This window comes from Artemia franciscana, chromosome 20, assembly GCF_032884065.1.
Source record: "Artemia franciscana chromosome 20, ASM3288406v1, whole genome shotgun sequence".
In the NCBI taxonomy this organism is placed as follows: domain Eukaryota; kingdom Metazoa; phylum Arthropoda; class Branchiopoda; order Anostraca; family Artemiidae; genus Artemia; species Artemia franciscana.
Window position 1 is genome coordinate 29,328,598 of NC_088882.1, and position 15,093 is coordinate 29,343,690.

General features: G+C 33.4%; 1 protein-coding gene across 7 annotated transcripts in view; it reads left to right on the plus strand.

Annotated features, from left to right (window-relative positions):
* LOC136040091 (uncharacterized) overlaps positions 1-15,093 on the plus strand; it is a 113,611-nt gene that overhangs the window by 42,503 nt on the left and 56,015 nt on the right. For 4 of the 7 annotated variants that reach the window (XM_065724174.1, XM_065724172.1, XM_065724175.1 and 1 more), the window contains one exon: positions 12,538-12,733. The exons of 1 other annotated variant lie outside the window; for it this stretch is intronic. In XM_065724174.1, coding sequence (XP_065580246.1) covers positions 12,560-12,733 — 174 coding nt within the window. In that variant the 5' untranslated portion in view covers positions 12,538-12,559. Of the gene's footprint in view, positions 1-5,426; positions 5,527-12,537; positions 12,734-15,093 lie in introns of those variants that run through there. 2 more of the 7 variants (XM_065724171.1, XM_065724170.1) reach the window with 2 other exon arrangements.

Consider the following 15,093-nt stretch of genomic DNA (forward strand, 5'->3'; position numbering starts at 1 on the left):
GATTGAAAAATCTTTTTTTATCAAATTGAAAATTTTCTAAATAAATTTGGACAAAAGCCAAACTTCACAGTAAAGAGTAAGGAGCTAAGATAGAGACCACCCCCTTCATATAAAAAAATAATCTGTTCAAATAGGTTTAAAATTTGTTCCTTGCTTTCTGCAGAAAAGCTCCTATTTCTAGTTAATTTCTGATCGTTTTCCAAATCATACCCAGGCCTAACCAAGATATAATTTGAGGTACCGGTCCCTAAAATCCCTGGTTAATTGCTTTCAAAATGTGTAAATCGATAATTGTGCGTTGATTAGTATCACCCTACGTTTAAATTTGTAATTTAAGTTTTGGATAAAATTTTAATATATTTAAAAAAATGGCGATGAATAGTAATTTTGGTAAAAAAAAAAACTCCTTGTTAATATTACTACTGAAGCATTTCGGTTGTATGAAAAGGAGTATTTTTGTTTGTATGGATGGAAATTCTGTGAGACTTTTGATCTTCTACATAACTGAAGCCATCTTACCTCTACAATAGTATTTTCTTATCGACAAATACATTACGTTCATTTTTTAAAGTACATTGAAGTATTTCATATAATTAGAAGAAGAAAAATATTACCATTCAAAATTGCTGAAAAAAGTTCCTAGCAATATTTGCCATCCCAAAGAAATTTCTTGTTGGTGCTGATGATGGCCTGCCTAGCCTATTCCACTTCTGTGGTGGTAGATATGAGAATGTAAAAATGTTTTTGCATAGCGGAACATTTTAGTTAATTTCTACTCCCCCCTACCTCTTTCAACTTTTATCTGATGTCTCATGACGAGCTAGCAGTTTGCCCTTCAAAATGTTCTTTCTTAAGAATCTACCCTACCACACCTAAGCAATGACTCCCCCCCATTATAGCTGATACGCAATTAGCTGATATGTAATTATTAGTAACCAATAGCCTAATTTCATAACAAATAAGGAGAATCAACTAGGTTGAATCCAGTACTGCCACCAGTGGTTGAATCCAGTGGCATACATCTGTTGCAACTGGGAGACTCAAACTATATTATTGATACTTTTAAAATAATTAGCTTTTCAGAATTTTAAATTGACTTCAAATTCGTTCTTTTTGGGGTAAATTTGTAGTTTGGTGCCCTAAAATGGCAGAAAACAAGACTTTCTCCTGGCCCAATCTATATGGTCGCTTCAAAAAGAGCTTTAAATTTACTTTTGAATAAGCTCCCACCTAAGGATGTTAGGCCTTCGGTTTGATATAATCACCTCTGGGGAAAAAAACAGAACAAATAAATGTGCATCGACGATGTTTCTACTGAAAAAAAAAACAAATTCCTTTTATTGAAGATTGGAGATTGAAACCTCTGCGGTAGGGTTCTCTGATATGATACATCTAATAAAAGGATTAACCCTAAGATCGCTTGATTTTTTGGGGGTGTTCCCTTTTTTTCAAAAATCAGGCAAATATCTCAGATTTTTGGTGTTGGGTGCGTAACAATAAACTGAAAAAAATTAGGATCAGCATAAAAAACCAATAGTGCCGGTGTAGCAAATATTATGAGAATTCCATTTTTCGTTTTGGTGAATATTGACCCAAGTCGCTTTTTATTTCCAGTTTTTTATCATAAACTATTTGATAAGGTTCTCTTGTGATGAAATTTTTTCTGAACCAGTTCATTTTATTTAGTTGAATAGGAAAATAACAAGAAAGAGGGTTAATTTGATAGCTGGATAGTTAAGCTTAAATTTTACTTTTCTTTCACTATTTTCAGGGGGCGTAATTTTGGATTTAAGGTCGAGGGGTAGAATTATCCTTTCATGAAAGAAGTACATTTTACATCTTTCTATAATTATGGTTTGAGTTTGATTTTCTTTTAAGATTAAATGCATAATAATTAAAATATTATTGATTAAATAAATTTATCCCTTTCCCAGGAACCCTTGTCGTTCAAAATTTACTGGGTTTTGTCTCATAATGCGTGCAATTTAATTGCTCTTTATATTTGAGAGTTTTTTTCCTAAAAGTATTTAAAAATAAACCTATTCTTGCGAAAAAAAAATCTTGATACGGGACCCAGAGATCGAATCACGCTGCAGGAATGCACTGCAGGGCCGACGCAGGGACCATAGTAGTCAAGAAGCGTCGTTAATTCTTAAATAGTAATAATAAAAAAATCTTGAAATATATTTGGTGTCACTCAACCACCACATCTATTTTGGTGTCTGCCCCCCCCCCCTGGAAAATTATCTGCTGGTGCCCTTGAATTGCTATGAAATATGATATTTTCCTTCATTACAAATTTCTGTTGCTGCCTATAATAGGGACTAGAAAGGAAAAAAATGGCTTTAGATTCTAAAATCGAGAGAATACAGTCAGAGCTTATCTGATTGCTTCTTGTAACTATTAAGTATTTGATTGGCTTATATTACCTCTTCTTAAAACTTAAATATTTTTGTATCTTTCACAAAGAAAAAAATAGAAGATTTCGAAGCTTCCATAGAAATATGGATAGCAAATAGTACAGATAGCAAAACGTAGACTAAACAAGAAAAAAAAATATATCAAACCAATACAATCATAAGACTTTATTTTTGAATAATGAGAATTAAAATGAGGCATAAAACCTGTAGATTATATATATTAAGGGTCTTTATTTGCCCCGATGAAAGTTGACCCATTTGACCTAGAGTTAGTGTTCTATTGAAAACTAGAAAACGATATTTAATAATTATTAATTGTCAGCATCGGATAGAACAACAAAGGCCAAAAGAAAAGTGGGTTGTTCCCGAATGCGGTGGAAATATCTCGTAAGGAAAGATTTAATGGCACTTCTTGGAACGGCGTAATAAGGGAGGTTTTTAATGGATGGGGACGGAGAAGTGTGTGTATCTGTCTTGGTCTATTGCAGCTTGGTTCTGCAGTGAGTTGTTAGTATTAGTAGTGGATAGAAGTAGTAGTAGTAGTAGTAGTAGTAGTAGTAGTAGTAGTAGTAGTAGTAGTAGTAGTAGTAGTAGTAGTAGTAGTAGTAGTAGTAGTAGTAGTAGTAGTAGTAGTAGTAGTAGTAGTAGTAGTAGTAGTAGTAGTAGTAGTAGTAGTAGTAGTAGTAGTAGTAGTAGTAGTAGTAGTAGTAGTAGTAGTAGTAGTAGTAGTAGTAGTAGTAGTAGTAGTAGTAGTAGTAGTAGTAGTAGTAGTAGTAGTAGTAGTAGTAGTAGTAGTAGTAGTAGTAGTAGTAGTAGTAGTAGTAGTAGTAGTAGTAGTAGTAGTAGTAGTAGTAGTAGTAGTAGTAGTAGTAGTAGTAGTAGTAGTAGTAGTAGTAGTAGTAGTAGTAGTAGTAGTAGTAGTAGTAGTAGTAGTAGTAGTAGTAGTAGTAGTAGTAGTAGTAGTAGTAGTAGTAGTAGTAGTAGTAGTAGTAGTAGTAGTAGTAGTAGTAGTAGTAGTAGTAGTAGTAGTAGTAGTAGTAGTAGTAGTAGTAGTAGTAGTAGTAGTAGTAGTAGTAGTAGTAGTAGTAGTAGTAGTAGTAGTAGTAGTAGTAGTAGTAGTAGTAGTAGTAGTAGTAGTAGTAGTAGTAGTAGTAGTAGTAGTAGTAGTAGTAGTAGAGTAGTAGTAGTAGTAGTAGTAGTAGTAGTAGTAGTAGTAGTAGTAGTAGTAGTAGTAGTAGTAGTAGTAGTAGTAGTAGTAGTAGTAGTAGTAGTAGTAGTAGTAGTAGTAGTAGTAGTAGTAGTAGTAGTAGTAGTAGTAGTAGTATAGTAGTAGTAGTAGTAGTAGTAGTAGTAGTAGTAGTAGTAGTAGTAGTAGTAGTAGTAGTAGTAGTAGTAGTAGTAGTAGTAGTAGTAGTAGTAGTAGTAGTAGTAGTAGTAGTAGTAGTAGTAGTAGTAGTAGTAGTAGTAGTAGTAGTAGTAGTAGTAGTAGTAGTAGTAGTAGTAGTAGTAGTAGTAGTAGTAGTAGTAGTAGTAGTAGTAGTAGTAGTAGTAGTAGTAGTAGTAGTAGTAGTAGTAGTAGTAGTAGTAGTAGTAGTAGTAGTAGTAGTAGTAGTAGTAGTAGTAGTAGTAGTAGTAGTAGTAGTAGTAGTAGTAGTAGTAGTAGTAGTAGTAGTAGTAGTAGTAGTAGTAGTAGTAGTAGTAGTAGTAGTAGTAGTAGTAGTAGTAGTAGTAGTAGTAGTAGTAGTAGTAGTAGTAGTAGTAGTAGTAGTAGTAGTAGTAGTAGTAGTAGTAGTAGTAGTAGTAGTAGTAGTAGTAGTAGTAGTAGTAGTAGTAGTAGTAGTAGTAGTAGTAGTAGTAGTAGTAGTAGTAGTAGTAGTAGTAGTAGTAGTAGTAGTAGTAGTAGTAGTAGTAGTAGTAGTAGTAGTAGTAGTAGTAGTAGTAGTAGTAGTAGTAGTAGTAGTAGTAGTAGTAGTAGTAGTAGTAGTAGTAGTAGTAGTAGTAGTAGTAGTAGTAGTAGTAGTAGTAGTAGTAGTAGTAGTAGTAGTAGTAGTAGTAGTAGTAGTAGTAGTAGTAGTAGTAGTAGTAGTAGTAGTAGTAGTAGTAGTAGTAGTAGTAGTAGTAGTAGTAGTAGTAGTAGTAGTAGTAGTAGTAGTAGTAGTAGTAGTAGTAGTAGTAGTAGTAGTAGTAGTAGTAGTAGTAGTAGTAGTAGTAGTAGTAGTAGTAGTAGTAGTAGTAGTAGTAGTAGTAGTAGTAGTAGTAGTAGTAGTAGTAGTAGTAGTAGTAGTAGTAGTAGTAGTAGTAGTAGTAGTAGTAGTAGTAGTAGTAGTAGTAGTAGTAGTAGTAGTAGTAGTAGTAGTAGTAGTAGTAGTAGTAGTAGTAGTAGTAGTAGTAGTAGTAGTAGTAGTAGTAGTAGTAGTAGTAGTAGTAGTAGTAGTAGTAGTAGTAGTAGTAGTAGTAGTAGTAGTAGTAGTAGTAGTAGTAGTAGTAGTAGTAGTAGTAGTAGTAGTAGTAGTAGTAGTAGTAGTAGTAGTAGTAGTAGTAGTAGTAGTAGTAGTAGTAGTAGTAGTAGTAGTAGTAGTAGTAGTAGTAGTAGTAGTAGTAGTAGTAGTAGTAGTAGTAGTAGTAGTAGTAGTAGTAGTAGTAGTAGTAGTAGTAGTAGTAGTAGTAGTAGTAGTAGTAGTAGTAGTAGTAGTAGTAGTAGTAGTAGTAGTAGTAGTAGTAGTAGTAGTAGTAGTAGTAGTAGTAGTAGTAGTAGTAGTAGTAGTAGTAGTAGTAGTAGTAGTAGTAGTAGTAGCAGTAGTACTAGAATGTGAACTAAAAGCTTCTTCCCTGTAACCAATAAAAATGTCTCCGTAATCAATAAACGACTCAATCATAACCACAGTGTTCATTACCTTAAAGCTTGTTTTATTTCCCTGGAGATATTCCCTTTCTTAAAGTAAAAGTGAAATGTGGCGTAAAATGCCGACAGAAAGGGCAACGCCTTTTTTAAATAGGAAAAAACTATTAGTGTCGAGCAGAAGCAGAATCTAAGTAGGAAAAATCACTACTGCCCTAGATCAGTGCCCTATTTGTCTTCAATAGTGACTAGCTTAATTATGGAAAAGTAAGAATATTTTTTATTATTTTTTTTTTTAAATCGAAATGGGCAACGGTATTAACATTTCAAACAGTTCGTGGTAACGAACTGTTTGAAGTAAGCGACCCGGCTCAATAGTAAACGAAACTCTAAAAAACGGTATCTGCTAAAAGATATATCAAAAGAATTGGATTTTTATGCTGATTTTAAATATATAAGTTTCATCGAATTTAGTCTTTGGCATCAAAAGTTACGAGCCGAAGAAAATTTGCCTTATTTTGGAAAATAGGGGGTCCCCCTAAAAGTCATAGGATCTTAACGAAAATCACACCATCGCATTCAGCGTATCACATAACCCTCTAGAAATAATTTCAAGGTCCAATCTAGAAAAATGTGGAATTTCGTATTTTTTGCCATAAGACAAATCACGGGTGCGTGTTCATTTCTTTGTTTGTTTATTTGTTGTTTTTTTTTCCCCAGGGATCATCGTATCGACCAAGTTTTCCTAGAGTGTTGCAAGAGGGCTCATTCTAACGGAAATGAAAAGTTCTAGTGGCCTTTTTAAGTGACCAAAAAAATTGGAGGGTACCTAGGCCCCCTCCCACGCTCATTTTTTTCCAAGTCAATGGATCAAAATTCTGAGATAGCTATTTTGTTCCGCATAGTCGAAAACCATAATTACTATGTCTTTGGGGATGACTTACTCCCCACAGTCCCTGGGGGAGGGGCTGCAAGTTACAAACTTTGACCAATGTTTACATACAGTAACGGTTACTGGGAAGTGTACCAACGTTATCAGGGGGATTTTTTTGGTTTGGGTGTGGAGTTCAGGGGAGGGGGCTATATAGGAGGATCTTTTCTTGGAAGAATATTTCATGGGGGAAGAGAAATTCAATGAAAAGGGCGCAGGATTTTCTAGCATTACTATAAAAAAAAACAATGAAAATATAAACATGAAAAAGTTTTTTTCAATTGAAAGTAAGGAGAAGCATTAAAACGAACAGAGATTATTACGCATACGAGGGGTTCTAAAAATACTTTAGCATAAAGAGCGAGGTATTTAGGAGGAGATAAATACTTCGCTCTTTATGCTAAAAACATTTTAAGTAATTACAACTATTTATTCTACGGCCTTTCTGATTCAGGGGTCATTCTTAAAGAATTGGAACAAAACAAGATTTAGTGTGAAGAGCGAGGTATTAACGAGGGGACCAACCCCCTCATATATATAATCAAATTATAATAATAGAAAAGTTTGTTACGTAAGTTAATTCTTAAGTTACGTATATTTTTTACTAATAAAAACGTTCGTTAAAAATTAAAAGATCTAGTTGCCTTTTTAAGTAACCGAAAAATTGGAGGGAAACTAGGCCTCCTTCCCCACTCCTTATTTCTCAAAATCGTCTGATCAAAACTAAGAGAAAGCCATTTAGCCAAAAAAAAGAATTAATATGCAAATTTCATTTGAATAATTTATGTACGGAGAGCCAAAATCAGACATGCATTAATTCAAAAGCTTTCAGAAACTAAATAAAAAAACAAGTTTTTTGAAATGAAAGTAAGGAGCAACATTAAAACTTAAAACGAACAGAAATTACTCTGTATATGAAAGGGGCGTTTCCTCCTCGACACCCCGCTCCTTGCGCTAAAGTTTGATTCTTTCTCGCAACTCTACTTTTTAAAACAACAAAATTTTAGCATAAAGAGCGGGGTGTCGAGGAGGAAAAGCCCCTATCATATACGGAGTAATCAGCATAAAAGGCCAATTCTCTTGCTGTATCTACTGTTATCAAAATCTTTTTTTTTAGAGTTTCGGATACTACTGGGTCGAGTCTTTTTTTACTTGCAGTTTGTTACCACAAACTGTTTGATTTAAAAATAGAGCTGACCTGTTCATCCGATACACCACAGTAAGCGTATTAATCGCTTACTTTAATAGAGGCACGACTTTTTAATCTGACAAAATACTGCAGTTCCTTAAGACTTCATCTCGATCTGAAATACCGTCTTTTTGAATAAGACTAATTCATCACTTTTATCACTATCAAACAGTTCGTGGTAACGAACTGTATTAAGGAGCGATCCGGCTCAATAGTAACTGAAACTCCAAAAAAAACGGAATTTTTATAACAACATCTAGATCAAAAGAATCGCATTTTAATGCTAATTTTATATATATAAGTTTCATTAAGTTTAGACTTACCAATCAAAAGTTACAAGCCTGAGAAAATTTGCCTTATTTTAGAAAATAGGGGGAAACGCCCCTTAAAAGTCATAGAATCTTAAAGAAAATCACACCATCAGGTTCAGCGTATCTATTCCCCGAGGGGAATAGAATTTTGTTACGTAAGTTAATTCGTAAGTTATGTATAATTTCACTAATAAAAACGTTCGTAAAAAATTAACAGTTCTAGTTGCCTTTTAAATAACCAAAAAATTTGAGGGCAACTAGACCTAATCCCCCCTCCTATTTTCTCAAAATCGTCCGATCAAAACTATGAGGAAGCCATTTAGCCATAAAAATAAATCAATATGCAAATTTCGTTTTAATTATTCTTTTGTGGAAAGCCAAAATCAAAACATGCATTAATTCAAAAACGTTCCAAAATTAAATTTAAAAAAAACAAGTTTTTTTAACTGAAAGTAAGGAGCGATATTAAAACTTAAAACGAACAGAAATTACTCCGTATATGAAAGGGATTGTCCCCCCCCTTAACGCCCCGCTCTTTACGCTAAAGTTTTTTACTGTTTTAAAAAGTAGAGTTGAGAGAAAGAGTAAAACTTTAGCGTAAAGAGTGGGATGTTGAGGATGGAACGATCCCTTTCATATACAGAGTAATTTCTGTTCGTTTAAGTTTTAATATCGCTCCTTACTTTCAGTTAAAAAAAAACTTGTTTTTTTTTATTTAATATCAGATAAAAGTTAAAAGCTTGTTAATCAAAATTTTCTCAGGCTCGTAAGTTTTGGTGTGTATAACTAAAATTGATGAAACTTATATATTTAAGATCAGCATTAAAGCACATTTCTTTTGATGTAACTATTGAAATTAAAATTCAAATTTTTTAGAGTTTTGGTTACTATTGAGCCGGGTCGTTCCTTACTATAGTTCGTTTATTACGAACTGTTTTACTGTTATACTTCAGCATTTTCAAAGAAATTTATGAGTTTAGCATAAATCACGAAGGATTCGGAAGGAGAGCCCCCCTCATAAGCATAATTTTTTTGTTAATTTTAATTTTTAATTTAATAACCCAAAGATAGCATATGATGTAAAAATACACAGAAACACAGTTTCATCATAACTGTAGAATAACATAGAAGGATAAGTAACATAGAACATAGAAGGATAATAACATAGAAGGATAAGTTAACATCATAACATAGAAGGATAAGTAGAAGAAAAGGAAGCACTATCTTTAACTATTGGGACCAACTATAGGGAGCCCTATATCTTCAACTAAGCAAACTATTAAGTTTGCCAAAAACTTTCCTACAATAATAAGCCCTAGTTGATTAAAGAGCATTTAAAATTAAAATTAAAATTACTTCACAATTACACTAAAGATTTGAAAAGTCAGCGGAATTTTTCACCTTCCCCCGATTAAAGCAACAGTTAAAAATTTATTTCCAGGAATCCGCCTTTTTCTCAAATAATTTTTAAAATCTAATTATTTTTGATCCTTTAGAAGAGACAATTTTCATTCGTCATGGTAGCCAGAAGGTGTTGGGTCATCCAGAGAAAGATGGTTCTAGTAGTAATGAAATCGTTCTAAGAAGAACTTGACAATTTCTGATAAAAAAAAATTGGAAATTCTTATTATCTGAGATAAAAAGGTGTTACGGATGTTAAGAAAATCAATATTTTCAAAACCTCAAGTATTTTCAAAAGTACAATAAAATTGTTCGATTAAAGAGTTGAGGGCTTCCAATAAAGTACTTATGAATTTTCATTAGGCTACCCTAGATCAAAAGCTCTATAAATCTTAAGAAAACTAGTTTTTAAATTTCGAAATCCCCTTTCAATACACTGTATCATACCACGTAACAATTATTAATTTAATTAAATAATTATTTTTAATTAAATAATTATTCATTTAATTTTAATTGTTATGATATTGTGTTGGTGGGATATGGTGTGGACTTGGATTTGAATTTCGAGGACGAAGTGGTAAGTAAAAATAACACATAATTATTTAATTGGATTTCTTGTTTTTTTAAGAAGAGACTCTTTATGTGGAATTTGTTTTTGTTTTAATCCCTATATAACGGGCCATGGAGCCTTGTAGGGGTAGAGAGTTATTGTTGTCCATTTATTTTGATGTTAATAAACTGAACTGAACTGAAACTTATTTCCCTCAGATCAAAAAGGTGTTATATATTAGAAAATACAATATTTAATCTTTAAACAGCTGTCAATGTCCGTTGTCTGTGGGGTTTGGGTGTCAAAATCAATTTTGGATCAGTCTTTTGAAGAGGATAACTAGTTTTCTTCAGCAAGTTCAACAGTCCTCGTTCTTTTAGGGAAGGGGGACATCTCGAGCTTTCTTTAAGTATTGTTTTATGTGGAAGTCGTGAAAATATGAAAGCCAAAGGGAAATTAAGAGCTTCGTATTACAACATAAGGATCGCAGGGATTTCAACTTCCAAAAAAGCTCGCTAAGATACTTTGGTTTGCCAAATATCTTGGTTTGGAACACAGGATGTAAGAGTGGTTTTGCTAAATTTCAATACATCTTACTCTTTGACTTTTAAGACAATATGGTAAGTTCTTACTTATGTAATACTGTCAATCATTTTACTGTATTTCCTAGCCAGGGTTGTAGATGTTATAAGAATTACGATTTGGTTTATATTTACAAGTATTGAACTCCCGGCTTTATTTTAGCTGTTCTTTGGCAATAATAGAAAGCGCTAATCTTTTCTTTGACTTTATCTATGGAGAGATTAAATAATAAAAAAAAAGGTTTTGCAACTGAAAGTAAGAAGTGGCCTTAAAACTTAAAGCGATCAAAAATAATTACCAATCTGAGGGGGTTACTCCTCCACAACACTTAGCTCTTTACGCTAAAGGTTTTTAGTACTATTTTGAGGAAGCTTCTTATTGTTCTAATTAAGCGAACATAGCGTTTCAGGAGTCCTTTTTCACAGACTGGGACAGAATTCAGACTTCAGTGTAAAGAGTGAGGTGTTGTGGGGATGTAAACTCCTCATATAGAAAAATAATTTCTGTTCGTTTCAAGTTTTAATGCTGCTTCTTACTTTTGGTCAAAAAGCTTTTTTTATTTAATTTTTACTAGTTTTTTAAATAGTGTCTGGAAATATGGCTACTCCTCCACGGAAAATTCCCTCTTCCCCAAGAATTTATTCTCTAGACAATTCAACCCTGGTGAAAATTTACCCCGGAAAATTATCCTCAATATCTCCACGCGTAAAAATGAGACGGAAAAGAGAAAGCAAGGCATAAGAAGAATTTCGTATAGTAATTCTAACAAATTGCCCCAGTGTAAAATTTCTCCAGGAAAATTCACCCCTGAAAACTTTCCTCCTTATGGAAAATTATCACCGAGGAAAGTCCCACTAGCAGAAAATCCCCCGTACGAAAAATTTATGCATACTTCCCTATTTTTTATTTTGATTGACGATTGAACGAATTGAATCAAAATTTTGATTGAACGATTTTGAGGAAAAAGGGGCATGAGAGGGGGCCAAATTGCCCTCAGAGTTTTGATCACTTAAAAATGGTACTACAACTTTTAATTTTCGTTCGAATGAGCGCTCTTATGATATTCTTGAATCATTGGGTCAATACGATCTCCCCTTGGGAAAAAATCGAACAAAAAACAAACAAATAAATACGTATCTATGATCTTTCTCCTAGCAGAAAATTCAAAATTTACTTTTTTTCAGATAGACACTTGAAATTTCTATAGTAGGATTATCAGATACGCTGAATCTGATGACGTGATTTTCAATGACTTTTAGGGGCTCCCCCCCCCTCTTTCAAAAATCAGGCAAATTGTCTCATGCTCGTAACCTCCGAAGGGTAAGATTTTGAAAGTATAACGCCGATTCTTTTAAAATATCTGTTGGTATCAAAAGTTCGTTTTCTAGCGTTTCGGTTACTATTGAACCGGGTCGCTCCTTACTTACAGTGCGTTAACACGAACTGTTTGAAAACTAATTTCTATCATCTATACATTTAAAAAGATTCTTAACCAGGTTACAAATTGTAACCTTGGTTACAACCAGGTAAGTATGCTCTTACTCCGACCCAAGTGCCCAGTCTGATAGAGAAAGTTAGTTCAAATTTATGTCAAGACTTGGTAGTAATTACTGGGAATAGTGCCAAATCCAAGTTTTTCCCTATATTTTTACGCTACAGCTGCTAGCTAATAATTATAGCCAATAGCCATTCTCACTTTGCTTGTAGCGCTAGCTGCCTTCTTAATGGTAGGTTAAAATTTATTACGCAAGCAGCAAAGCTAGTGAAAGGGGGAGTAATAATAAAATACAGTTGCCTAATTAAGTTGCCTCATTCTATTATTTACTCAAAGAGTGGCCTTCGTATTAACAACTTCAGAATATCTGGGCTACGGCTGTTAGCTAGTGATTATGGCCAATACCCATTCTCACTTTGCTAGTAGCGTTAGCTGCCTTCTTGATGGTAGCTTATAACTTACTACTTTAGTAGCGGAGCTAGGGAAAGGGGGGAGTAGCCGTAAAACACTGGAATTCAGTTGCCTGGTTCTATTATTTACTCCAAGAGTGGCCCTCGTATCCACAACTTCAAAACATCTGGGCTAGGCTTACCTTACTTAGCCATTTTGACTATGTCCTGAGGACCCCGCTCTTTTCTATTTTTTGGTGTTTGTGTTTTTTTGTTCTGTTTTTTAGTTTGTGTAATAAAAATATACCTCTTAACCACCTCATCAGCCAAAGTGATAGGGAAATCACATTTATTTTATTAACAAATCATCTTCTTCTATCGTTTACTATAGGTTTACTTGAAAAATTCACCTTTTTTAAAACTCTTGCAGAAGATTGGAATTCATATTCATCATGTCCCTAATAGACTCGTTCTTGCCAGTTAATTCAACTAAAATTCAATTTCGAGCGGATGTTGATTTGATCAAAAGTGAGCTTTTAAAAAATTTATCAGAACTAACTAGTGGAAAATATTATATTTATGTTTACAACAAATCAACAGAGATTGCACTCGAAGTGGAACTACCGGTAAGTCCTCTTATAATAGATACTTACTATTTTGGTTTTTCTGTGTTATTTTGCATTTTATTGTCATCAAAAAAAATGTAGAAACAATGGGAATCGTGTTTATATGACTAGAAGAATAAGAATATCAATCTAGAAGAAAGAGTCCAAGTTTGGCACTTAAGAAATTAGATGGTGTTATGGTTTTGCGAGCCAATTTAAATATTATTCTACATTCAATCTTTGTCTAAAATTAACTTTAAAAAATAGTTTTTTCTGAAAATAGGAACCGACATTAAAGATCAAAACAAACATAAATAATTCCTAATATGAGGGCAACTGTCTCCTCATCAACCCCTGGCTCTTTACACCTAAGTTTTATAGTGCATTGAAAATAACGCTCGATCCAATGCAACTGGTTCTGTATTCAAGCAATCAAACAGTTCGTGGTAACGAACTGTAGTAAGATGTGACCCAGCTCAATAGTAACCGAAACTCTAAAAAACGGAATTTTGATACCAATAGTTACATCAAAAGAATCGTACTTGAATGTTGATTTTAAATGTATAAGTTTCATCAAGATTAGTATTACTCATCGATAGTTACGAGCCTGAGAAAATTTGCCTCATTTTAGAAATTGGGGGAAACCCCTCCCCCTAAAATTCATACAATCTTAACGAAAATCACACCATCAGATTCAGCGTATCAGAGAACTTTATTGTGGAAGTTTCAAGCTGCTATCTACAAAAATGTTGAATTTCGCATTTTTTGCCAGAAGACAGATCTTTACGCTAATTTTTTTTTTTTTTTTACTGTTTTAAAAAGTAAAGTTAAGATAAAGATTCCAAATTTAGCGTAAAGAGCGGGGCGTTGAGGAGGAAAAGCCACTTTCATATACAGAGTAATTTCTGTTCGTTTTAAGTTTTAATGTCGCACCTTACTTTCAGTTTAAAAAAACTTATTTTTTTTATTTAATCAAGTTTAAGACTTAAAACCAAAAGTCAAATGGTGAAAAAAAGTGAAACATCTAAAAGTGTGATTTTTATTAGCATTACTTAACTTTTAGGTGTTTTTTTTATCCATTTTTCTAAAATCTAAGCAATTTTTTTTAAGTTTGTTGCATTTGATGGTAATATTAAACTAAATAAATTATATGTATTTTGAATCAGAATAAGCATTCAACTCTTTTGGTCCATTAATTATCATCAACATTTTTCTTGTAGTGTTTTGGTTGCTATTGGCCTGAATTGTCCTAACTTAACAGTTCACTGATATAAAATCTTTGATTAGGGTAGTAAACTTATTTTTGAAAAGGTGGTATATAGGTCTGCAGGCTATATCATACGACCATAACTAAAAAGGTACAAATTCCTCCTATAAAAATAAATTCTTCAGATCAACAGAGTTTTCACTTCGAGTAGAGCCATCGGTATGTATTTTCGGCAATAGATACTCATATTTTGGGTCGTTTGTTCATTTTGTGCATCATCAATCTCATCAGAAAAATAAAGGTAAGAGTACTGATTGCATCAAACTCATGAACAAAAGCAAATGATATTAAAATTTTGTGAGTAAAAAAAGTAGCACCAAAGCTTATTGGGTCAAAACAACTACTATTGAAACTACAAGAAACTATTGTTACTGCAACTAACCACTCACTGCGGCACCGAGCCGCCTGAAGCCAACACAGCCGCACACGTTCCTCCTCAATCCCGATCTATTCAAAAGCCTCTCTCTTTATACCCTCTTTGATAAGTTACCATTTCTCCTAAATCTTTCCATATAACAGCTTCTCACCCCATTCGTGGGCAATCTGCCTTTCGTTTTGCCCTAGGCCCTAGACAGTTACCCGACAAGGATGATCCTGGGCAATCTATCATCCTTTAACCACAGAACGTTTCTTAACCATCTCAACATTTCTCTCATTATATCCCTAGACAGTGGGAAAGACCCAGACGCTGCGTACAATTTACTGTTTGAGCCCTACTCCCTGTTTATGTACCCTATCCTTCCAGTTTGAGTAAATAAATTCTGTACCTCCTAATTTCATGTTTTTCAAGCCCTGAGATATGAGTTCCTGAAATTCTTAATAAGTACTGTTATAAGTTTCAGAATTCGTCAGTCAAGATGTCATTATGACAGTTGTTTTTTCAACGTTGTAACATTCCAAAATATGCAATTTTTATATTCTTTAAATCTTTGATTGTTTTGGCCTCGGGAAAAGTAATGGTCCAAGAGCCAGTGGATAGCGGGAACTAACACATCCTTTCGGGTCTATACGAACACTTAAGCCGGCTTAGAACCTAACTGCGAAATGTCTAGCTTAGCAAACAAACAGAAGTTAATTAAAATTTTGTTAAAAGCTAACGGTATATTCAAATTTA